Here is a 25772-nt window from a genome sequence, read left to right as displayed (position 1 = left end):
ATCCCAAAGCTATTTACTCATAGGCATCAGCTAAACAGCCATTGCTAGTCTTCCCATTTAATTGGCCTGGTCAAAATCTCTTTGTTATGTAAATAAACTTCAGTGAGTCACTAAGCCTAATATTCCAATAATTAAAACAAAGAAAGAAAATGAGAGAGACTAATACCTTTTTTTCTACTTCATGTGGCAAGAGTAATATAGTGTTTATAACAGGATAAACCTAAGGTTCAAGGACTAGTTCTGTCCATTTTTAACTGAGCATGTTGCTTAATCAGTTTCAACTTTCTATCCATAAGATGGAAGTATAAATAACTAGTTCACAGGGTTGTTGGGAGGATAAAACGAGGTAATACATTTAAACACATTGTACTGTGCCAGGAACAAAGCAAGTGACAAGAAATAGAACGGCTTATTATTAATGAGTAGACAGGTATTGTCCTTTAAAGAGAGTGATTAAGTTGCTTATTTTTCTTATTATTGCTCATTTTTTTAATTACTTCCTTCCTCTACCAAGCATCTATTTAGCAAGCTTGAAAAGAAAGGCCCTGTGTACTCAACTCATTATTTGGTCATGAGAGATTCCTTTGTCACAGATTATTTTGAAGTTGTATACATTCATTTACTAGCGTCACTTAATTAAAGATCTTCATTTAATCAATTTAATATTTTCAAGTATGTATGGCATCATAGGCTCTTGTATTAACTATTTGCCAAAACTTATACAAACTGTTGAGAATGAAGTATAAGAGATGTCATTGGAAAAACCTGTCTTGTTCCCATCAGTCGCCCAGAATAGTGGTCAAACTATTCACTGCCATTATGTGACCTATAGGGGACAGAGTTCCCACAAACAGTATGAGCTTCCATTTTTCTCTTTTTATCTCCTACTTTCTGGAAGAGATGACTGTGATCCATGAAATAGCTGAAAAGTAGGAAAAGAAAATATGTAGAAGTCAAAGAACCCATGTTTACAACAATGTCATAGCTACATAACTGACTGGGCCTGCTTTAAAAAATTCTCACAACTTTAAGGGCCATAATAATATAGTAGTCTTTGATTAAGGTGCTATATAATCAAGAAGAAATGGGATGGCTAAATAAGTGGTATTCTAATGATATCAGAAAGAGAAAGAACAATGATTCTCAAAGCTCATCTCAAGCAAGTATTAGTAGATAGATTTTTACCTTTAGAACCCCATCAAGATCTTTCTTCACTCTGCCTCTACTTTGAATATCAAAATACTCTCAAATGGTCTAACTACTGTTTCACAGGAGAGAGCAAAAAATGTAAAACTCCATTTAATTTGCATTATGTTGTCAGTAATCCGTGGTCTTAGTTCTCCTGGACACTAAATGAAGGCAATGCTCTTTGGGCTAAGTTAAAACAAGGGGAAGACAAGCTGATGGTGGAATGCAATCATAGCATGTTACAAGTAGATGGAGACACCTTAGTTAAGCATAAATGTTCTTCTGACCTCTATCCCACCATCTCAGAGGATCAAATCCAGGTAACAGTAAACAACTTTTAGGGTTCTGAGACAGTGAAGCTGAATCCAGGAAGAGCTGAGAAGCAGCAAATAAGGCAAGACATGGACCAAAGGACACACTTCACTGTGTCAATTACAAGCAGGAATGACCCTAGTATACCTCACAGCACGAAGAACAGTTGACTCTTTGTCATTGGACAGACCATCACGTCCAATCGAATCACTTGGAGTTCACTTGTAGGCAGTTTTGCCAACTGGCTGACCCCTTATTTTTGTAGTCAATACAGCCAAATTACTTTGAACTTTGATTAACTGAATTTCAAAGACTCATTCTCCTGTCATAACTTTACCCCTTCTCATTTTCCCACTTTGTTATAGTGACTAACAATATTTACTTAATCACATATGAATATGCATTAAGATACTAGGAAAAATACTTTTCCATTCCCTGGGGTTAAGCTCCACTTCCTAGGTGGCCTGAGGGGATAAGTAACCAAACAAGATATACTTAAAATTCATTATTTCTGGGATTCTTCTGGTCTGTTTACAGACTTTTTTTTTTTTTTCCATTTTGGTCTTGACACAGAGACAAGTGTGTACTAACTGTTTACTTTTTATATTTGGGGAAGTACCTGGAAGTGGTATGTGGTAGAAGAAAAGAATGAGGTGAAGAGAACACAAGCACATTGTTAATGTCAAAACCAACTCGCTCCTCTCCTCCATTTTACCCCAAGTAAGAAGATTGCTGGTTCAAATACTTCTGGTTCATGCTATATTCCCTTCTAAATTACTTTCAAAAATGCACTCAGTGTCTTCATTCCCCTCTCAACACATCTCCCTTGTGTTAGATATGATACTGACCTCTTTTCTCAATCATTTCTCACTTATACATCTCCAACTTCCCACTGCCTTTGTTGATTTTATTCTCTATGACACTTTCAAACTACATGACACCAAAGCATATATGAGCATTAGTCTATCAATGAACATTTTTATGAGCTTCCTGAGCCCCAGACTAAAGAATGATCAACTCTGTGCTCTACTCAGGGTCCTTTGACGAAGGCCTAAGTATTCTGGTTTTCTGTGTAACTCGACTTTCCGTTTATACGAATTATCCCACATATAGGGCTTCCCTGGTGGCTCAGACAATAAGCATCTGCCTATGGTGCAGGAGGCCTGGGTTCAGTCCCTGGGTTGGGAAGATCCCCTGTAGGAGGGCATGGCAACCGACTCCAGTATTCTTGCCTGGAGAATCCCCATGGACAGAGGAGCCTGGTGGGGTGCAGTCCATGGGGTGGCAAAGAGTCGGACATGATGGAACGACTAAGCACATCCTAAACATGTGAATACAGTTTACAAATATCAGAACACAGCCTTATAACAATGTTCAGTTCTTAATGGGGCAGACATTGCAGTTTAAATTTTTGATATTGATATTCTATTGACAGACCCTTGAAAAATAGCATTATTCCACCTCTCTTCCTCTTATGCTACATACTGCAGAACTGTCCACAAAAGAAGGTCTTAAGGTCAAAGTGGAATCAGTTATGGATCTTACTAAAGCTAAAAGTAAAGGTATCTTGATGTAGTTACAGTTGTTACTGATTATTTCAGTGATGAGTAGAAGGAACTGTTGTTTCTCCAATTTTGTGAGTAATAGTTTTGTCACTGAACAGAAGGCACAATGTGTGGCTAGACTGTGTCTTGTAGCATTTGCAAATACTTTCAATCTTCCCCAATGTGCAAGCCACATGTTTGTTTTCAGCTGGCTGAGTCCTAAGGCAGAGAGTTTAGAGAAAGTGGAAGAGAAAGAAAATCAACTAAGCATTTATTAGGAAGTATAACAAAAGGTTTCCCCTCGCCCCCAACAAGGCAGTGTTGTGTGTGTTTAAAAGAAAATAAAGTGTACACATTGCTATTCTAGTTGCTTTATTCTGACATTTTTTTTAAAGTCTGTTGGAGTAAATTTGATAAAAAAAAAGACGAACTTCATTCAGCCATAAATTTTGATAATGAGTTAATCAACTGACATTCATTGAGTGCTCAGGTGTGCAAATCACCATTATAGTATACTACACTTCACAGTATCACAAGATTCAAGAAATTTGTAAATCAAATGTATATTCAATTTCTGGTGCTGTTGCTGCTGCTGCTAAGTCACTTCAGTCGTGTCCGACTCTGTGCGACCCCATATACAGCAGCCCACCAGGCTCTCCCGTCCCTGGGATTCTCCAGGCAAGAACACTGGAGTGGGTTGCCATTTCCTTTTCCAATTTCTGGTGGGAAATATGTAAAAATGGAAAATGGCCACCTGCACGCTCTCATACATTGAATACATCTAAAGTTGCAAAGTCCAACTAAAGTAGTTATTCAATTAAATATTAATAATCATAAAGAAAAACTATAGTGAATGAAAGAGCTGATGAATGATATGTTTAGCTGGTTTTCTTCCCCCACCGCTTGAAGTAGGGGAAGTTTCAACAAAGCTCAGTCAGCCCCACTGTGCAACTGGGTTGGGGAAGTTTCCAAAAGGAAAATACAGTTGTCGTGACCAGAAAATTCCAGTTACATGAAAGTAAATGGAATTACTTGGATATTCACAAAAGTCAGTGGTTTTAAAAGAGGGAAAATGCTTTAGAAAGGATTTGGGTTAATCCTTGAATCCTGCATATAACTAAGAGTCAGGAAAAGTAAGTCAGCTGTCCAAAGATACACAGCTTTTTATGTAAACACCAGGATTAGAAGCTAGAGTATTTTATCCAAGATTCAGGAAAACTTTCCTACCCTTCCATTAAGGGCCACTCTGGTCTGCCACACTGACAGTCTGAACTCTACGGCAGAGTTCTTCCCTCAGCACTGTGTGGTCAAACCCTAGTGGTTGTGGGCTTCTCTTTCCTGGGGAATGAGCTCGTCCTGGGTGAATACAGAGCATTCTTCTGATGACAGATAATTACACTCTCTCCCTTCCTGCTTCTCCTATAATTTGGCCTGTCCATCCAAATTATATACACCTGCTTCTTCTTTTTATTCCTTCTCTTAGTGGGTTTAGGGAATTGAGTAGTTTAAGTCCTGCAGTAAGTTCATAAAATGATAGACAGAGATGCCTCTGAACTTCATACAGAGGGATAGCATGGCTGACCTGCCATTCATGGGATTTGCCCTTGAACTTTTATCTTCATCATATAAGACATTTGGCAATACCAGAAAGTTTTCACCTGACACCTGTTTGTGATCAAGGATGGTGTGTGGTCAGGGTCATAGCAAATCTAGCTTGACTGAGTAACAGTCAAATCAATCACCTTGGATTCAGAATCACTAGATCTGATTAGCTAAGAGAACCATCCCACCTTCGCCTTAGTGTCAGTCAGGGCTTTGGGTAGAAAACAATAGGGAGAAGGCAACGGCACCCCACTCCAGTACTCTTGCCTGGAAAATCCCATGGATGGAGGAGCCTGGTGGGCTGCAGTCCATGGGGTTGCTAAGAGTTGGAAACAACTGAGTGCCTTCACTTTCACTTTTCTCTTTCATGCATTGGAGAAGGAAATGGCAACCCACTCCTGTGTTCTTGCCTGGAGAATCCCAGGGACGGGGGAGCCTGGTGGGCTGCTGTCTGTGGGGTCGCACAGAGTCGGACACGACTGAAGTGACTTAGCAGCAGCAGACCACACTCAGCCACAAAGGAATGCAGTGGAAAAATGAAAGGAAAAGCTGAAGAATCAGCTCTTTGAAGATACTGGCCTAAAACAGCTTAAGGGGAATCGGTAGCAAGAACTCACAGGAACTTTCTTTACTAGCAGGAAGAGTGGGCTCCAACATTTCTGACCTTTGTGTACTTCTGCTCAAGAGGTGAATTCTACGGAGACGGTTTGATGAGCCAAGCTTGAATCTCATGTCCACCGCTTGATGTGGTGAACTTGAAGTTCTGCACTGATATCATCAAGGCAACTGGGTAGGGGAAGTTTCTAAAATGAAAACACAGTTATTCCAACCAGAAAATAGTGAAGTGGATGTTGGGAAGTCAAATCAGCAGAGGTTCACAACACAACCAAAATGTGGTGGTTAAACATCCAGAGGCAGAGACCAAGAGTGATAGGTGAATAAAACCTGGGTCCAAGTCTAGTTTAAATCAAGCTGTTAATTTTAATTTTTCCTTTGAAATGCTTCCAGCAATGCTGAAACCCTGAGTGGCATATGAGCAACTGGTCCACTAAACATCTCTTTCCAGTCAGTTACCTACCTCCTACCCACATCCTCCCACTCATTATCCCCTGGCCACCCTCATTCCTTTGTCTTCACCCAAATCTGAAGCCCAAGACTGTTTCTTCAGCAACCGCTTTGTTTAGCTTGGAAGATCAATTAAACACCACAGGATTCTTCACTGACTTATCAACATTTAACAAATGGTTAAGTTTTTTTTTTTTTTAATTCAAAGTCAAACCTCCTTATTAGACATACAAAGAGAAAAAATAAAAGCAGATGAAATGCTTATTTGAAATTGCCTTCTGAGTGCTCTCTGAGGCAGAATTTGCTCTAGTCCCCTTTGCTGAAACTTCCTGAGAGACACTGTGGAAAGGAAAGATGGTTCTTCACTTCCAAAGTACAAATCAGGCCGGCATTTTGAAAGCGACAGGTTTATTCATCACTTCAGCGTTAGCTGGCTTTGCTCCCTGTAAAATTTTACTTTTGGTTATTAAAATATTCACTGTAGGAAATAAATTTGTAATCCATTTCTCATATTACCTACACACAGAAAAACAAAATTTGATATCTTGGGGTTTATTTGCTGAGGGCGCTTCCCATAAAAGCAAGGGGTGTGCATTGGGAAACGTGTCTGGTTAACTCCTTATGGATAAATTAGTCACAACCTTTCCTCCGCCCACCCCATCCCCCCTTTCCCGACTCTCGCCCCCAGCACCCTCTCCACCTCCCGACTTCCCGCCTCTCCAGGGCTGGTGACCTAATAGCATTTTTCTTCATGCATATTTTGGCGTCGCCCCACGGCCTGGCTGCCTTTGCCTGTCTGAGTCTTTTGAAATTCCTGCATGTTCGCCCCAGATTAAGCCGAGTGTGTCTCAGGATGTGTGTTCCGTTTTGTTCTTTCCCCTTAACGCTCCCTGTGCAACGTGTCTGGGGGGAGGAGGACAAGACGGGGAGGGGAGGGGAGGGAGGGGCAGAGGCGAGGAGCTGTCCGCCTTGCACGTTTCCAATCACATTACGTGAACAAATAGCAGAGGGGCGGCCGGGCCAGAACGGCTTGTGTAACTTTGCAAATGTGCCAGAAAGTTTAAAAATCTCTCCTCCTTCCTTCACTCCAGACACTGCCCGTTCGCCGGGGCCCGCCACGCCGCTCCCCGTCGCCTTCCAGAAGGACTGAGAAAGAGAAGAGAGGAGAGTGCCACGTCTCACCAGCCGCCTTTACTGGAGAGGGTCTGCAGCCCACCCTAGGCGCTGCTTGGTAGGGACTGAGATACCCGGGCGTCCAGCCCGCCTCCTCGGTTGAAGAGTTCTTCCTCCCTCACGTGACTTGAGCCCCGTTTTTTTTTTTTTTTCCCCCCCTCCGAGCTACGTCTTCCCGGAGTGGGGACAGTCCAGGAAAGGGAGCGATGCGCTTCGCCTGGACCGCACTCCTCGGGTCGCTGCAGCTCTGCGCACTCGTGCGCTGCGCCCCGCCGGCCGCCAGCCACCGGCAGCCCCCTCGGGAACAGGCGGCGGCTCCCGGCGCCTGGCGCCAGAAGATCCAATGGGAGAACAACGGGCAGGTGTTCAGCCTGCTGAGCCTGGGCTCGCAGTACCAGCCGCAACGGCGACGGGACCCCGGCGCCACCGCCCCGGGGGCCGCCAACGCCACCGCCCCACAGATGCGCACACCAATCCTGCTGCTCCGCAACAACCGCACCGCGGCGGCGCGAGTGCGAACGGCCGGCCCCTCTGCGGCCGCAGCTGGCCGCCCCAGGCCCGCCGCCCGCCACTGGTTCCAAGCTGGCTACTCGACGTCCGGGGCCCACGACGCTGGGACCTCGCGCGCTGATAACCAGACGGCACCGGGAGAGGTCCCGACGCTCAGTAACCTGCGACCGCCCAACCGCGTGGACGTGGACGGCATGGTGGGCGACGACCCGTACAACCCCTATAAGTACACCGACGACAACCCCTATTACAACTATTACGACACGTACGAAAGGCCCAGGCCTGGGAGCAGGTACCGGCCCGGATACGGCACCGGCTACTTCCAGTATGGTAAGCACCCCAAGTCTCCACTAACCCCCGTGCACCGTCTCCCCAGCTCCGCGTCTCCCCGACGTGGCTGCCTGGGCGCGGCGGGCCTTGGTCCGTGCAGATCCAATCCCTCCCCCTGCGCCGGCCGAGGCAGCCCTGGAATTTGGTGCAAACCGCGCGCGCCTGGCCCCTCCTGCTTCGTTTCCACTTTACTTTGCAGCCCCGGGCGTCCCCATTCTTCTGCTACCCGCAGCCCAACACCGCAGCCCAGTTGACTAAAGGGTGAGGAGTAAGGCACATGGAGGGACCCGGAGCCACGGTGGGGGCCGCTAAATTGTCTCACTGCTTTGCCCATCGCCTGCTGACGTTTAGGTCTTCCGGACCTGGTGCCCGATCCCTACTACATCCAGGCGTCCACATACGTGCAAAAGATGGCCATGTACAACCTTAGATGCGCTGCGGAGGAAAACTGCTTGGCCAGGTACCAGCTGGGATCTCCTCGGCCTAGCTCCCTCGTCTTGGTTCCAGGGGGCTCCTCAGGTGCTTGGTCCTGACCACTCTTGTTCTGTGCAGACAAGGGTTGGGAAGTGGAACGTGATCTCTCGGGCATGCTGACCTGGGTGGAGAATTAAAATTTGGAATATTTCTGTGGGTTCTGACTTTCAAACCGTGGCATAAATCAGGGAGATTAAGCAAACCCTTAGCCTGGAGACTGGAGGTCTCCTATTCTTTTTCCAAGATCCTTAAACTTTGGAGCCAACTGTTTCCAATGACGTTCTATTAAACTACTATACCGTGGAAAAAATACTGTAATGGAAGAGCTTGTTAAAACCCCCTCAAAACATCGGGGGGCCACTTGGCCAGTGTGTCACCCCTCCGATGGATGACACTGTTTTCTTCTGTTTGAAGTCACAATTAACTTAGTTGTTTTGGCATTACTTTAGCCAGGATAAGATCAGGAGCAAGAGCTTTGCTTTTGCATTAAAAGCATTAGTCCTAAAATAAAATCTTAGCAGTTTGGGGAATGGAATTCCCTGAGTTTGCTGCTGGGAAACCAGCAGAGGGAGTAAAAGATGTTTTGATAAGACACACAATTTTTTTTAATGTAAAATAAGGTCATCGATAGTATTTGAATATATATTCACACAAAATATTTTACAAGACAGAAATGTTTATATAGTCAATTTCTTCCACTTCCTTTATAACTGTCAGGCTAAAAGAAGAGAAGAAATCCAAGCTCATCATTTTCATTCTACTTGAGTCTTGCATCATACACCATTGCATTCCCTATGGTAGTCTTACAGTAATGCCATTGTTTTAAAGTTACTAAATTATTTATCTTATCTGGGTATACTCTATCAGGATTATTTCCCCAATTTACATCTTCTTTAACTGGGTGGGAAAAAAATGTATGCAAAATGCTCTAGTCTTTTGGAACTGATAACCTCATTGGGAGATGAGGGCAGTGAACTCTTGGAAGGTTTTGCTTGTAGTTTTGTCTTTAGTTTCATATTCTGTGAAAATCATAATGTTTCTCTCTGTAAAATCACAGCTCAGCATACAGGGGAGATGTCAGAGATTATGATCACAGGGTGCTGCTAAGATTTCCCCAGAGAGTGAAAAACCAAGGGACATCTGATTTCCTACCAAGTCGACCAAGATATTCCTGGGAATGGCACAGTTGTCACCAGTAAGTGGATGGGATGCTTGGGTACTTTTGAGTTGCTTTTTCACTTTACAGGTGATTCTTTTTGTTTTTTAAGAGTTAACTTTTTGTTTTGAACTTTTTATTTTGTAGTAGGGTATAGCCGATTAACAGTGTTGTGATAGTTTCTGGTAAACAGCGAAGGGACTCAGCCATACATATACATGTATCTATTCTTCCCCCAAAACCCCTCCTATCTAAGCTGCCACATACTACTGAGCAGGGTTCCATGTGCTATACAACAGGTCCTTGCTGGTCATCCATTTTAAATATAGCAGTGTGTACATGACCATCCCAAACTCCCTAACTATCCCTTCCTCCCCTGGCAACCGTAGTTCATTTTCTAAATTACAGGTGATTCTTGACATGACAAATCCTTACACAAAGGAAGAAAATTGCTGTTATTTACACTAGAATTTCTCTATATAATTTGACATAATCAAGGAAATCTATCTTTAGGATAATACATCAGTTACTATATATTGTTATCTTTTAAACTGGAAACTCTTTTAAGCCCAGCTTATTAAAACTGTTGATAAGATTACATCAGTTAGCTTCACTAGAATTTTATCCCAGTATACTACAGGTAGCGCTTCCTGGTGGTCATTGGTAAAGATCTACCTGCAATGCAGGAGACTTGGGCTCAATCCCTGGGTTGTTAAGATCCCCTGGAGAAGGAAATGGCAACCCACTCCAGTATTGTTGCTTTCGAAGTCCCATGGACAGAGGAGCCTGGCGGGTTGCAGTCCACGGGGTCGCAAAGAGTTGGACATGTCTTAGCAACTACACCACCACCACCAGTTCTACAGTATGACTTGGTAACTTGCTTAGGTGTTCATTGCCAGGAAATCCTGTTTTATGTTCTTAAAATTTCTACAGTTTGAGCCATCACTTTTTGTTCTTTTATGAGAAAATGAACAGTTCAGCACCTTCACTTAAATGAAAAAAGAAATAAATGTGAGCAACTACTTTGCTGATAAAGTAGATTTATAAATAAAAGTTTATACTAGTTAGATAAGAATGGTGGATAAAACATGCTTTTATTTCTCCTTTGCATTTTAGTATAGATTAAAATGCGTGAGAATACAATTTTTAAAAATTTCATAGAAACCTCCCAAGAGAAAAGTGCTCTTCTCTTTTGGAATGAAATATAAGTAGTAGCAGCCAAAGGAGATATACTAGAGAACATATGACAAGTTTCACTTAAACAAAGATAATTTACCATCTATCTCTATTTAATCTTCAAAGTTAAAACAGGGTGAAATAAAAAAGCAGAATACTCAATACTTTTTTTTCCCACATACAAAGCTAAAGCCTTACCATTTTGATAGATTTTTGTCCTGGAAAAAAAAAAATCTAGCATGAATCTAGCTTTAAGCAGCTCAACTTGATCCCAATTTTGATGCAAAAACAAACGTGGGAAGCAGTGTATGTGTGTGGGGGGTCATCTAGAATCCTCACTGCCGTCTCTGTATGTTACTGACTGCTGTCTCTGTGTCGTGTGGGACATTAGGCATTACCACAGCATGGATGAATTCAGCCACTATGACCTGCTTGATGCCAGCACCCAGAGGAGAGTGGCTGAGGGCCATAAAGCGAGTTTCTGTCTTGAGGACACATCGTGTGACTACGGCTACCACAGGCGATTTGCATGTACTGCACACACACAGGTAGGATGGCAACCCACACGCTTCAGAGAGAAAACAGCCATCTATCTTCTTTCCTCCTGCCCATCTTTGTGAAAAACTAGTTTACTCGGGGGGTCATCTAGTCCAAATGGTAAACTATTGGGAAAAGGAAAGTGATGGCTTGATGATCCAAATTACTTTTAAAAAGTATTCCATCATCACAGAAGGTCAAGGTGTATATTTGGTATGTTCCACAATGAAGAGCAGTAGTCTATTATCTGAAAAGATCGGAAGGGTTTCCCATTTTTGCACTCAACTCAACTGGTAAGTAACTGTAGGAGAGAGATGTTTTGTCACCTGTAAAACTATCTCTCCATCTGAGCTAAAAACAGAATGGTGGTTGGGGTTAACAAAAGGACAGAAATAAGTTTCTTAAAGAGCACTTAAAAAAATGTCTCTTTTAATCATGCAGAGAAGAGCAGAAGGACAGTTTCTTTCTCCATGCATATATATTTAAACCTACGGTATAATTGATGTCAGATGTTCTTTGGATGGATTTTTAAAAATAGTGCTGTCCTAAGCAGTTTGTATGTCTTATAATGGGAAAATGTGTGTCAGTTAAAAGCCGCGCCAGTATTTCCATAAGAAACCCTAATTTGTAAAAGGACATTATAATTTTACTCCAGCAGAAATCTTGGCAGGGAGTAGTGAATATATGTAACTCAGGGCACAAAGATCAGCAGCTGGCATCTTGGGAAGCAAATTCCAGGCCTGTGGCAGGAAGCTTTCTGGTGACCTAAATATTATCACTGCTTCTTTCTCTGGACTTAAAACATCATAGCAATTGGAAGGCAAAAGGTTCAGTTCCTCTCACCTGGGGCAGCGCTTACTCTAAGAACAAGAAGATGTAACCTCACATTACACGTATGTTTGTGTAGATTCCCTTTTCACACAGTGATTCCCAAGTCCCACAGCACCTGCCAGTGCAGGGTACCTTGAGTTTACTCTCTTAACTTAGGAAAAGAGGCACTCTGAACAGCTCAGTGCTGAAGTATTTGAATCTAAGACTATAGGCAGCATGTGAATCCCCCAACTCCTTGGCTGGTGACCCTACTTCATTTTATGTGGTAGCTTTCTGATTAATTACCCTCCATTTTATATCCTGTTTAACCACTGTTCACTAGATCTTGCACTGCAAATGACTAATGTATTTGTGTTTTTCACTACACTGGTTGTCTCTTGAACATGGGCTTCCTTTAAAGGGAAAAAAAATTTTCACAAAGCCCCAGTGTTGACTTAGTTATATTATGACCCTTTTAAATGTATCCAAATATAAAACTAGATATAACTTCTTTATATTTATACTCTCATATAAATTCTTGGGCTTCCCTTCCCTCAGCTGGTAAAGAATCTGCCTGCAATGTGGGAGACCTGGGTTCGATCCTTGAGCTGAGAAGATCCCGTGGAGAAGGGAAAGGCTACCCACTTCAGTATTCTGGCCTGGAGAATTCCATGGACTGTATAATCCATGGGGCTGCAAAGAATTTGCATATTAAATATATATGAAGCTAGAAATTACATTAACCTCATTCATGTAATAGTTACATTTGGCTAAAACCAAATAATTTATGTAGTCTTGGCTGTGGTTCTACATTTTTTAAGTTTTTCAAGTTTGAATACAGGAAATGCCTGTTTGCTTACTGCCCTGAAAAACCCTTTTTTTTTGTTTGCCAGTTCAAATAATCAAAACTTATACTTAAATTCTGCCATCTGAGTAAGGTAGAGTGCCAATGTCAGCATTCTTTAAAGTGCTCTTGTTCACTTGAGGGTAAGATAAGCATTATTGAAACCAGTCTTAAATAGGTATCTAATTTGGTGAATCCCTTACAGTGCCATGAAGGTGGTACTAGTAGTAGAAGTAGCAACGATAGTAGCTAACACTGAGTATATGCTCTGTGCCAGAGTAAGAATTATGTGCTGGGAATCAGAAACTGAAAATTCTTCACAATATATTGACTACGCAGCATAAGGTTAATGAATGATTGCAGGTTGGTATGGACCAGCATGGGAAAACACCTCTCACTGCAGTGGCACAGGTCCTTTCTGAGTTTGGCCTGTCTGTACTATTGTGTACTGTATGAGAACACAGTGCTCCCCCGCAAACCAGCACTGGCACAGCATGCTCCAGATGATTCTGCCCTCTCTCTGGTGGCCAAGGTGATCTTAAGCACCAAACAATATCGAGTTTAAAGGACTGCAGCCTATTCTTTTAAATTTACTTTGATTAGTATTAGAATGAAAATACAACAGTGAAAACTTCTGATAAAGAACCAGTGGAATCAAGAATATACCTATGGATTCCACTTTGAGCAAATTTCTCCAGACTAACTTGCTGGAGGGCAAGAACCATATTTTAGTGGTGTTTTTCTCCTCTCAGCCGCTAGAAGGCACTCATTTACTACTGAAGTGAGTATCTGAGCAAGTAGAGTTGACGTGGCATTCATCCCTTTAACACAACAACAAAATATTCAGTGACGATGTGAGAAAGATTACAGCGTGGTGGTTACAAACAGGGACCCTGGACCCCAAATGCCTGAACTCAAAACCAGCTCAGCCACTTACCAGCTATTTATTCTTGGATGAGCTATTTGACCTTATACAGCCTTAGTTTCTTCATTCATAAAATGTGTTAATACTACCCTCTCCCTTGTGTAGTTGTGAGAATTAAATTTATATATATATATATAACATGCTTAAAATTGCTCCTGGCACATAATACATACTTCATAAGGGTTAACTATTCAAAAATGCAGTAAGACTCCATCCTTAGGGAGCTTACAATCTCTAGTAGATTCATTCTGACATAGGATGATTTTAATATAGAGAATAGAAGGATAAATAGCATAAAATGTATACACAAATTGTGTATCATGGGCTTTCACAGTATAGGAAGGTAATTTCCAAGAACAGAAATTGGAGAGAGTTCCACCGATGACAAGACATTTGAGCTAAATTATTATGTGGCCTTTATTCCTGAACTGGTAATATTCAAGGATTTTGGTGGAGGCCTATTTTGTCACTTAAGATTGTATTTATCACTAGTGATTTATTACACTTTTAAGCGAGATGTACTACTACTTATATTAGTCCTGTATTTTTTTTAGCTGGAGGTGCTATAAGGCTGAGTAATATATACTTCTCAAAGGAGATGCAATATAAGTATAGTTTTATGTCAAACTCTTGTAAGTACTAAATTAAAATTTAATTTGCAAATACTAAGCATATTCTTTAGCATACTCTAACCATATACCATCCTTTTAATTTTTGAATTTTATTTGTTTCAGGGCTTGAGTCCTGGCTGCTATGATACCTATAATGCAGACATAGACTGCCAATGGATTGATATCACTGATGTCAAACCTGGAAACTATATTCTCAAGGTAGAGAACTTTGAACATATACCCATAATGTATTTCAATTGTGACTCAGTGGGCTTATTCTCTGGAGTCAAATGTTAAATATTCATGGTCCTGCAAACAATTATACATCTTCTAGAACTACTTCTAAACCAACCTAGATATATTTAAAAAATTCTTATTTGAAAGAACTTTATGGAAAAAGATCCAGCCTCCTTCAAAAACTCCAGAGTTGAAACACATGCCTAACTTACACCCTCTTCCTTGCCTGATTTAGTTGAATTATGCTGTCTCTATTTTAGCCTCCATTCTGGAAAGAGGAAAAAAATTAACCAGTAAACACTGCTGATGAAATCTGAAACACAGATGATGTTTGTTTTGCCTAGGTCAGTGTGAATCCCAGCTATTTGGTGCCTGAGTCGGATTATTCCAACAATGTCGTCCGCTGTGAAATTCGCTACACAGGACATCACGCATATGCCTCGGGCTGCACAATTTCACCGTGAGTCCCATTTGCCTAGCTAAGTAATTCTCTTGACGATGAGTTTCAATTCATTAATAGGCATTCTACACATAACATCTGTTTTCACTACTACTGCAGCTTCCTTGTAAAATAGGTCAAAGGTAGAAAATGATAGCGAGTCTGCACTATCATATAATGGGAGCTGATCCTTTTTTGATAATGCTAGAAAACAGAGTCACAGATTTGATCCCTGGAAGATCTCCTGGAGAAGGAAATGGCAACCCATTCCAGTATTCTTGAGTGGGAGATCCAATGGACAGAGGAGCCTGGTGAGCTATATAGTCCATGGGATTACAAAAGAGATGGATACAACTTAGGGACTAAACAAAAACAAGAGGATGGAGGAGCAGATATGCTCAGGTTTTTAATCACCCTGAAACTTAGCTTTTAAGACAAGACACAGAACACATGTATTTACCCACAAAGCCTGTGTGGCAGCTGAATCTGTAAAATATGCAGTGTGGGTGACCTTGTGGGAGCCCAAAGAGTTGGGTTTCTGGCCTCTTCCTCATAGTCCATGAAGGAGCCCTGAAAAAATTCCTAGAATTCTTCAAAATACATTTTGAAAGTCACTACCTTAAAGTACACAACTGAAGAGGTCAGACCACCTGTTCTGTAGAAATCAAGATTCCACATATTTGAGTTATACAAACACAAGTAATAGGGAAATACCTTGCAAAAGAAGGGCTGTGTGGAGATGCCTTCATAATTTTTCTAGTCCAAAAGCCCTTCTTTGGATGAAATTTTAGAAGGAATCCCAGCAGTTACTATAGACATGGTGCTTTGACGAGAGTAATGAAAGAAAGTTGGGCAGTTTTGCCTTCTTGTGTCTCTGTCCCACCCTGACCTGTGGCACTGCCTGCCCCAGTGATGCTGGGTTATAGATTCTAACTCATATGCCACCTGGGAGGGATACCTTCCCAACAGTAAGAATACCATTAGAGTGATACTGAACACAAGCCAGGTTTGCTGTGATGTGAGAGAGGCACGAGTTAGTAGAAAGGTGTCTAACAGAACCACACTGGAAACATAATAGAAAATTTTCCCTGTTACACAAACCAGGGCAATGATTACTGCACATGGACCTGTAGTTTGTGGGCTTTCCGAACTCCACACGAACCTGTCTGGTTGTGCATATTTTGTCAACTACTCGGGGGCTAATAGCCAAGGGAAAGATGGAGCTTAAAGCAGCCCATGCTGTGCACTGTGGACTGGGCTACATTCACCTTGGAGAGGTGAATTTCCATGAAGGAAATTATTTCCTTATGCTCCTTATTTCCATGAAGGAGCAAAGCCTGTGTTTTTTAAGTGTCATTATAGCATTAGAGACATATGTAGTCTATGACAAACAAAGGTGTAGGACTGAAAGAAGATTATCAAGTAAATTCTTCTGAACATGCCTGAAATACAGAAAACCTGGCTGGGTTTATGGCCCACACTGTGTGGAACTGATCACAGTATAACTGAAAATCCCCAGAAAAGGAATATAACTTAATTTAAAATTATTAATTTCTATTAATTTTTATAATTCCATAATTTATTCACTCATTATTCACTGGCACTTTTTGATATAATGCTTAAATTGCATGGGGGGGGGGTGCTAAAATAAAATGCATTAGAAACAGGAGGACCTCTGCGATGATAAGCTAAGTGACTCTCAGGTACAACTGCTGATCTCCTATGAGGAAAAAGTCTGAGAGGTGATTCTATTGTTGTATAGAAAGTGACTTGCTTGTTTATCATCAGTAGAATCCATTGGGTTGGATATTGACAGACATTTAGAGCAAATAAAAACTGTTACTCTGTTCCAGCAGAGTTTCTCTTTTTTTCATTTTAGCCAGTTGTCATTGACTGTAAATTGTAAGAGTGGTTGATGAAAAACTTTAATGACCAATACGGATCAGATGAAAATATGCAAAAGTTAAAGGACACATGGGTAGTGATTTGTAATTAAATAACAATCTCATACATATCTATGAATGGAAAATAATGGGAAAAGTACAAAAACCTTGACTTAAACCCCCACCTTCAGGAGAATGATGCTCGCCTCTTATATTGACTCTCCGTTCCACCTCCCTTGATAGGGATCAGAGTTCAGAGGAAGAAATTTTCTCTGGCTATAGCTTTAGGACAGCACTTGAATTGGGCCTTGAGGGCTGAGGAGGACTGCACTGGAGAGGGTTAAGGAGGGCCATGCTAGGAGGAGTCAACATCACCCGCAACTACATGGCAAGAAGAAATTGCAGGGCATGTTTGGAAAAGCAAGTTAGCCTGGCTAAGGCATAAATTTCATGGGCAAAAAGAATAGAAAAGTTGGGACGAGATCAAAGTGAGCACTGAAGAGCAAGCTGAGAAGTCTCAGCTTCATCCTAGTGACCATGGGAAGTCTCTGAGGTTTCCTGAGCAAGGTGTGTATCTTGCCTAAAGCCATGTGGTCGCTCAGTGACTCTGTAAGCAGCAGTGTGTGTGTGATTCCCTTGGTAATGTTATTGTAATAAAAAAAAAACAAAACTCTTAAAGACATATCATCTCTTAGTTCACTGGTTGTTTTTCATGCTAATCAAATATCTGAGCGCGTGTGTGTGTTTGTGTTCGTCGCTTCAGTCATGTCCAACTCTTTGTGACCCTATGGACTATAGCCCGCCAGGCTCCTCTGTCCATGGGATTTCCCAGGCAAAAATACTGGAGTAGGTTGCCATTTCCTTCTCCAGGGGATCTTCATGACCTAGAAATTGAACCTGGGTCTCCTGCATTGCAGGAAGATTCTTTACCATCTGAGCCACTAGGTATCGGTGTGTAAAAAAGTGTGTGCCTTGGGTGTATCCCCTCTCTCTCATTTTCCTTTCTGTAAACCCAGTGAATGACCCAGGTGACTCTGTGGCCCAGCTCAGTTCTAAGATACCATCATTAAGTTCTTTCTTCACAGAAACTACTTGGGAATAAATTCACAGAAATTATTTGGAAACTGATGGTTTATAATCTGGACTAAGTGATTCTTATTTCATGTACATAGGGATCTGTGATCACAGTATAAATACAGTATTTGATTTACTGGCTTTGACCCAGTCTTGGCCTATTAGTGTAACATTCTACATCCAGAACTTTGCTGGGAAACAACCAATGCCGGACAGTATGGAGGTCATGAACCTGCTTCTTGGTGGGCCTGCCACACTAGCTGCACAGAGTGAACTCACTTGGCCAGGGCTGGTGGTCCTGTAAGCCCTGCTTTATTCTTACATGTTTCAGAGGGTGTTTCTTTTAACTCTAAACATCAAGTTTGTAGGTATCAGGCATAAACTTTCTCCTAGTGACATAGTCACCATCTTCAAATCATGTATTAAATAATGTATTAATGGATAATTTCAGAAGGTGACTGTTGCATAGGTGGAGGGAAATTGTCATATATATATATATTTTTTTTTTAAGATGACTTTAAACTTGTCTACTATACTCATTCAGAGTATTATCAGGTTAATAACTTGTTTTATTTTGTTTTCTTAATCTAGGTATTAGAAAGCAAGCCAAAACTCCCAAAGGATATATCAGTGCCTGGTGTTCTGAAGTGGAAAAAAATAGATTAACTTCAGTAGGATTTATGTATTTTGAAAGAGAGAACAGAAAACAACAAAAGAATTTTTGTTTGGACTGTTTTATAACAAAGCACATAACTGGATTTTGAACATTTCAATCGGCATTATTTGGGAAATTTTTAATATTATTATTCACATTACTTTGTGAATTAACACAGTGTTTCAATTCTGTAATTGCACACTTGGCTCTTTCTGAGAAATCCAAATTTCTTATGCTTCTTCTGAAATATATAGTGCAAAAGGGAAAAAAAATTCGATGAATGAGTCAAAATTATTTTAAAACTGAGAATTTTCTAAAGTTCTAAAACTTTAGTGAACCTTAATAATAACTGGCTTATATATGTCCTAGCATAGATCACTTTAGAAATGAAGCTCCTACTGTTTAAATAGATATGGACACATTTGGTACTGAGGGAGGAATAAACAGGTTACCATTGGTGTCAAGAAATGTTACTATATAGCAGAGAAATGGCAATGTATGTATTCAGATAGTTACATCCCTATATAAAATTTGTTTACATTTTAAAAATTAGTAGATAAACTCCTTTCTTTCTGTCAAGTGTACAAGTTCATTCTGACTTAAGTCAGCTTTTGTTGTGGAACAAATTAAGTAATTGAGCTGCCCAACTTGTGTCTGACATTTGTTGATGCGCCCCTCTATTCTTTAATTTTTCTATGGGCAGAGACCTTTTCAGTGACATTCTTAAAATTACTGTTCTGGGGATCTGCTAGACATAGGACAACTGTATCAATGGGAAGTCGTTCTGATGATAGATGTGATACATTCAAAGACAGTATGCACTTTAGTATCTTTAACTATTAGCCAAAAAAATGCCCTTGCTGACATAAAAATCATACAAAAAAGTCCCCCAGACCACAACTGTCTCTAAAATACTTAGGAATATTAGTGAGAAACTTAGGATTTTCAACTTTTCTACACTTTTTTAAATGATCAGCTTTAAAAAGAGTAAGACTAACATTTTTTAAATTATCCAGAATAGATGACATAATGTATATGAATACACAAACATTATTCTAGGTCATCTAGGAAGCAGTCATATGTGTTTTTTGTGTGTGTATCTGAAATATAATACAAACTAGCAAAGCACATAGCATTACATACTTGAGACGTTGGTGAAAAAGGGGGACCAAAAGAGAACAGCTTTCTGCAAAACCAAGGAGTGTGTTGCATAATGAGACAGCTGTGATTTTATTTTAAACTGTGAAACCATGTGCCACATCAGAATTTGGAGAATTTCTTTTTTTCCTAGATTCAAAAGATGTAGAAAGAGATCAAATTACAGTTTTTAAGTTAGTGGTGCTGAAGCAGAAGTTTTCCTCTCTTAACCAGTATTCAAATCCCAAGCAAGGTATTTCCAGTGCCAAGACACATTAGGTAGAATTTTAAAATGAGTGGCATCCCTATATTGTGTCATACAGTTGTAAAGTTAGCACCAACTACCAACCATTCTTCACTCACGGAGTGCTCTGCACTGTAAGAAGGGCTAGAGGTGGGCAGTCGTCAGGGGAGATAGAGCGGGCTGCAGGAGCCTCATCTGCCAGGCACACACTTACCATGAGACAATACAGACAGCTTGATAGAGACCCAGAATTTCCATTGAGCTAGTATCTGAGCTATGGAATAGCTTCTTTGATGTACCTCTTTGCCTTCGATTGCTTTTAGTTTTAAGACTGTAGAATGATCCTTTAAAATTGTAATCTTTTCTAATAGAGATATTTTAATATACTTGCTTTTTTAAAAAACAAAAACTACTGTCAGTATAATACTGAGCCAGACTGGCATCTACAGATTTACGACCTATCATTTCATCAAGATTCTCACCCCCATACTAAAAGCTAGCTAATACCATGGCCTTTGGATACGTATGAGATGTGTTTACTATCATTCCATTGGCCTTCCATCTGCCTGTAAATCCATCATTTTAGGGCCTAAAATATGCTAGGGACTAACATGCTAGGCATTACGATATGAAAAAGGCTGTCCCTAACCTCATTAAGTATTCAAAATGCCATTATTACTCATTAGGTTCAACTTATCTCATTTTTAACATCATAAGTACATGTCTAGAAAATTTCTATTTTAAGCACTATTGTTTTTCATGACCATATTTTATTAAAAAATAAGTTTAAAATGAATACATATATGCATGTATGTGTTACTAATAATTAAAACTATCTTTCTAATCCCTGAAATCTCTGCCTTTTAAATATAACACATACTATTTCATTGATTTTGGGGAAAAAATTCAATTAAAAGGTTAAATATTCTCACTTATTCCTTATATAAATATTCCTCCCCCCTTAATCACTCCTAAACACTCTCAAATAACTCACAAATATTGATTTAACACTCAGTATTTTTGAACCTCAAAGAATCTCTTCTCTGAATAACCACGAAAACTCACAGATAATGATTAGTTGGTAAAATGTATCTATTAATAAAAAATATAATCCCGCCTTACCAAACTCTAAATAAAAAAATCTTTTAAATAGGAAGTAGAAATGAAACAAAGAATTTTGAGTACTGAAAAGAGACTGGTTTTTAAACACAGACTGTGAAAAAAATAGGAAGATAACTTAGTGAGTCTTCCACATGCCATATTAGTGGCCTCATAATTATTCAGACCACAGTTTGTATTAAAGAGGTCTTGCCTTCTAAGGCTAGGATTCAGTCTCACATAGCTTTCCTATTTCCAGGAAATCTTTATATTTTTACATAATGACATTCACAATTGCTAATCATTCACTAGACATTATTTTTAATAATGAAGAACAAATGTTTTTTCTCCTTGACCTCATAGGAGATCATCACACTCATAATCTTTCTCAATATTCAGATTGTAGAGGAAATGCAGTTCACTAAAATCATGGTACTAAGAATTCCTCTTTACCAAATTATGTTAAAATACTGAACTTCTGATCAGAAGACATTTTGTTTTAAAAATAACTTGTTTTGATACTAACAGTACAACTAATAAGTAAAACTACCCTTTTCTATATATCACAATCAATAGCCACATTTCATTCCCAGCTACCAAAAGTCTTGGGCCACTTTTGAATGCTTAAAGCATGTCATTTATCCTTCTAATCAAAATGGTGCTGAATTATTTCAACTTGAATGTAAAATGTGTTGTCTTAGCTCACAGGATATAAACATTTAATATATAACTGCTTGCTATGAACTACGTAACATGTGATTTGGTATTGTAATGTTTTTAATGACGTTTTAGTTTCTTCCAAATTTTTCAGGAATACTAGTTGTAAAACATTTTTAACTTTTTTTTTGAAGAGCTCTTATTTTAAATGCCCAGACACTGGCTTTATAATCTTCTTTACACTCGCACATTCTTTTATTATATGCCTATACTATGATTGCAAGATTATGTAAAAATGCCTTGAATAAATGATTTCAAGTGTCTAGAGTGGTCATTTGTTGTTACATATAAATAAATGATATGAATTTCACTTAGATTAAGATCTTAAAGCCATGTGTATGGTTGGTGATTTTGCTTAATTGCCTTTTATATTAACAAACTGTTTATCAAGCTCACACGACTTGAAACTTGTCTATGATGGATAAAAATCTAGCTGATATTTTAAAAAGAAACTATCATACCGGAACAGATTCTAACTTTTGTCATCATTACCAACCACTTCCAAGGATGCGGAACAGGCACAGAAAGAATAACTGCCCTCTGTTTTGATTCGCATCTTAGAAATGCTCATGAGCATATGTGCACCCAGGGGACACATCTGGCTCAAGATACAAATTATTTATATGAAGAGAAACATTGCTATCACAGTAATCCTTATTTAAATGTGTACCAGATTAACCTGAAGCTAGTAGCCTAAGAAGACAGCCAGGCCCCAAACTGTGAGCAAGTGTTTTGGGAGAAGAATAATTAATCCACAAACAATTTACCTTTAAGGAGCTCTTGCAGGTAAAATAGACGTAGGCTTGTGGCTGGCAGTTTTCATTTTTGACAGTACCAGGGACGGGGGAGCCTGGTGGGCTGCCGTCTATGGGGTCGCACAGAGTCAGACATGACTGAAGCGACTTAGCAGCAGCAGCAGGACATTAGCGGCACTTGAAACCACCGATTTCCTGCTTTTCTCACCTGCTCATGGAAAGGTATTAGTGTAAAAGACGATTACTTTGGTGTCATCCAGTGTTCGCTGTTTCAGGCACTGTTCATTATTATTAGTTCATTAATCAAACATACATTCTAAGTAGTCACAGTCCCTCTAGAGTGGGTACAATTCAATGGCAGAAAACCTCAGAGAAAAACACAGCAAAATATTAGTGTTCTGGAAGAAATGCAGCTGTAATGAGAGGGTTGGGGGAGAGGAACAGTAGTCAGCTGTACCCCTCCCTCTTGCAGTATTATCTTAGTGTTTTCACCACTTTTTAATCCATGATATAGAAAAATTCACATGTGGTTGATGCTGGGGTGAGGCAAGAGTGGCGCAACTCATTCCTGACGTTTCTGCGCCTGAGTCCAAGAGCATCAGCAACTGGGTTAAATTTGCTTTGCAGATGAGAGATCTGAAGGGACGAAGTAAGAGGAATGGGATGGAAAACACATAAATGGTGCAACTTCTTCCCTAATTTTGGCAACTGGTTCTCTGGAAAGTGACCTACAATGTCAAGATTTTCTCCAAGGCCCAGGCTGACCAGAGATGACTTTTCGTCCACAGGGAGTTATCCTGTTACTCTTTCAGAGTTTGAGAAGGCTTATCAGGAGCTAAGCATACAAAGCCTTATTTTCCGCCCCTTGCTCCCCAATTTTCTAAAAGGAATACTTCTGAGTATTAGAAACATGGGGAAAAAAGGTCATCCTCCTTTTCTCTTTCATGTACAGGATTCCACAATTTAGCAACAGGTGGTCCTCTGTGATTTTTTTTTTTTCTCTTTTGATGATCAACAAGAGGCCAATAAGAGTTTTAACCTCAAACAGTAGTCTCATTTGAATGTGCTTAGAAAAGCATCTTAGGGTTGAGTTTGCCTTATCAGAATATTTTAGATATTCATTCAATACTTCCATTATGAAGTTATTTAAAGTTGATTGTCATCAATAAATAATGTTCCTTTCACTGCAGTAAAATTAATGTAACAGTTCCTTAATAGCATCAAATACCTAGTTAGCATTCAAATTTCACTGATTGTCTTAAAATTTTTTTTTAAGTTGATTTGTTTGATTCAGGATCAAACAAGGACACAATGACTTAGTTATTACGTGTGTTCAGTTCAGTTCAGTTCAGTCGCTCAGTCGTGTCTGACTCTTTGTGACCCCATGAATCGCAGCACGGCAGGCCTCCCTGTCCATCACCAACTCCCAGAGTTCATTCAAACTCACGTCCATCGAGTCAGTGATGCCATCCAGCCATCTCATCCTCTGTCGTCCCCTTTTCCTCCTGCCCCCAATCCTCCCAGCATCAGAGTCTTTTCCAAAGAGTCAACTCTTCGCATGAGGTGGCCAAAGAAATTCTAGGGCTGATCTCCTTTAGAATGGACTGGTTGGATCTCCTTGCAGTCCAAGTGACTCTCAAGAGTTTTCTCCAACACCACAGTTCAAAAGCATCAATTCTTTGGCACTCAGCTTTCTCCACAGTTCAAATCTTGCATCCACACACGACCACTGGAAAAACCCATAGCCTTGACTAGACGGACAATTGTTGGCAAAGTAACGTCTCTGCTTTTCAATATGCTATCTAGGTTGGTCATAACTTTTCTTCCAAGAGTAAGCATCTTTTAATTTCATGGCTGCAGTCACCATCTGCAGTGATTTTGGAGCCCCCAAAAATAAAGTCTGACACTGTTTCCACTATTTCCCCATCTATTTCCCATGAAGTGATGAGACCAGATGTCATGATCTTCGTTTTCTGAATGTTGAGCTTTAAGCCAATGTTTTCACTCTCCTCTTTCACTTTCATCAAGAGGCTTTTTCGTTCCTCTTCACTTTCTGCCATAAGGGTGGTGTCATCTGCATATCTGAGGTTATTGATATTTCTCCTAGCAATCTTGATTCCAGCTTGTGCTTCTTCCAGCCCAGCATTTCTCATGATGTACTCTGCATAGAAGTTAAATCTTTTTAAAATCTATGTATTTGCTTTTATCATTTTTTGTGTTGCTATTAAAGTGTGTGAATTTTTTTTTTTTTTTTTTTATATAGGACACCTACTATCTTATAGAATTTTCCACATTCTAGATTTTGAAGACTGGATACTGGTGGTGTCATTTAATATTAACACATTCTTCTGTTCCTTGTATTTCCAATGAAACGTCAAATCTGGAGGCTTGACCAGATGTAGGTTAGGTTTGATTTGGGGGTGCAACAAGACATGCTAGATGGTGGTGCATCCTTCATAACTCCATCATACGAGGAAGCCCAGGATGTCTCTACCATCTATCTTTTTGTGATGTTAAAAATGATCAGTGGGCTCAGCATTGTCAGTCTGATACATCCACTATAGAAATCCCCAATAGATTCTTACCTACTCATTTTAGCAGTCATTGATGATCATTGCTAGATCTATTATCAAATTTCCATATTAGGTGATTTTCTAAAAAAAAGAAATGTTGAGTATTTCATAATGGTATACATGCTTTTTAATTTGAACTGAACTGTTTATTAATGCACTTTACTAATTAAATAACATTTAACATGAAACTTAGTAACTGATCTTTATTTCCCCTCCTTTTAGTAATTTGAGATACTTCTGGAACCTTATAAAAGACATTCAAGGTGCTGGGCTCTTTCACAAGAAAAGCCAAAACGTTGTTTTTGGAGCTGTTTTTCCCATGTGCGTGTGTATTTTTCTCCCATTATTGTTAAAGGTAATTTTAACCTTACACAAATGATCTGTTGATTTGAAATATCATGGGAAAACTTTGGCCTAGAACATTTTCAAAGAGGTTAGTTACTGGAAATACAAAAAAGCTAAGGATACTTGGCAAGGTGGTTATATTACATGCTTCAAATCTCTACACAAGTACATAGCTTTCTCCATCCTCAGATTTTTCAATTTCCAATTGAGTTTCTCAATTTCCTGTAAATTAAATTTCAAGAACCTTAAATGACATTCAAGGCCTTCCTTTAACCTTAATTCTCCAGTTCAGCAGTTTCATATCTACAACTTTTCTGCATTCTCTTCTGTAGCCAAACTAGACAACTGACTGTTCCCC

The 25772-nt window shown here is 39.9% G+C and overlaps 1 protein-coding gene across 3 annotated transcripts; it reads left to right on the top strand.

Annotated features, from left to right (window-relative positions):
• The first annotated feature begins 6482 nt into the window (after window positions 1-6482).
• Window positions 6483-22004, top strand: LOX (lysyl oxidase). Of its 3 annotated transcripts, XM_010846286.1 has the most exons (8): window positions 6483-6566; window positions 6803-7724; window positions 8076-8184; window positions 9256-9393; window positions 10922-11078; window positions 14381-14476; window positions 14839-14954; window positions 18482-22004. In XM_010846286.1, exons 2-8 carry the CDS (start codon window positions 7091-7093, stop codon window positions 18486-18488), a joined length of 1257 nt encoding a protein of 418 aa, XP_010844588.1. In that variant the 5' UTR covers window positions 6483-6566; window positions 6803-7090; the 3' UTR covers window positions 18489-22004. The 3 variants fall into 3 exon arrangements, with proteins under 3 accessions (XP_010844588.1, XP_010844587.1, XP_010844589.1); XM_010846285.1 differs by lacking the exon at window positions 6483-6566 and having other exon boundaries at window positions 6651-7724; XM_010846287.1 differs by lacking the exons at window positions 6483-6566; window positions 18482-22004 and having other exon boundaries at window positions 6651-7724; window positions 14839-14958.
• Window positions 22005-25772: the final 3768 nt, after the last annotated feature.

Source organism: Bison bison, unplaced genomic scaffold, assembly GCF_000754665.1.
Source record: "Bison bison bison isolate TAMUID 2011002044 unplaced genomic scaffold, Bison_UMD1.0 scf7180017864235, whole genome shotgun sequence".
Classification (NCBI taxonomy): domain Eukaryota; kingdom Metazoa; phylum Chordata; class Mammalia; order Artiodactyla; family Bovidae; genus Bison; species Bison bison.
The sequence above is the reverse complement of the archived record's forward strand: the minus strand, read 5'-3'. Positions and strand labels throughout refer to the sequence as shown.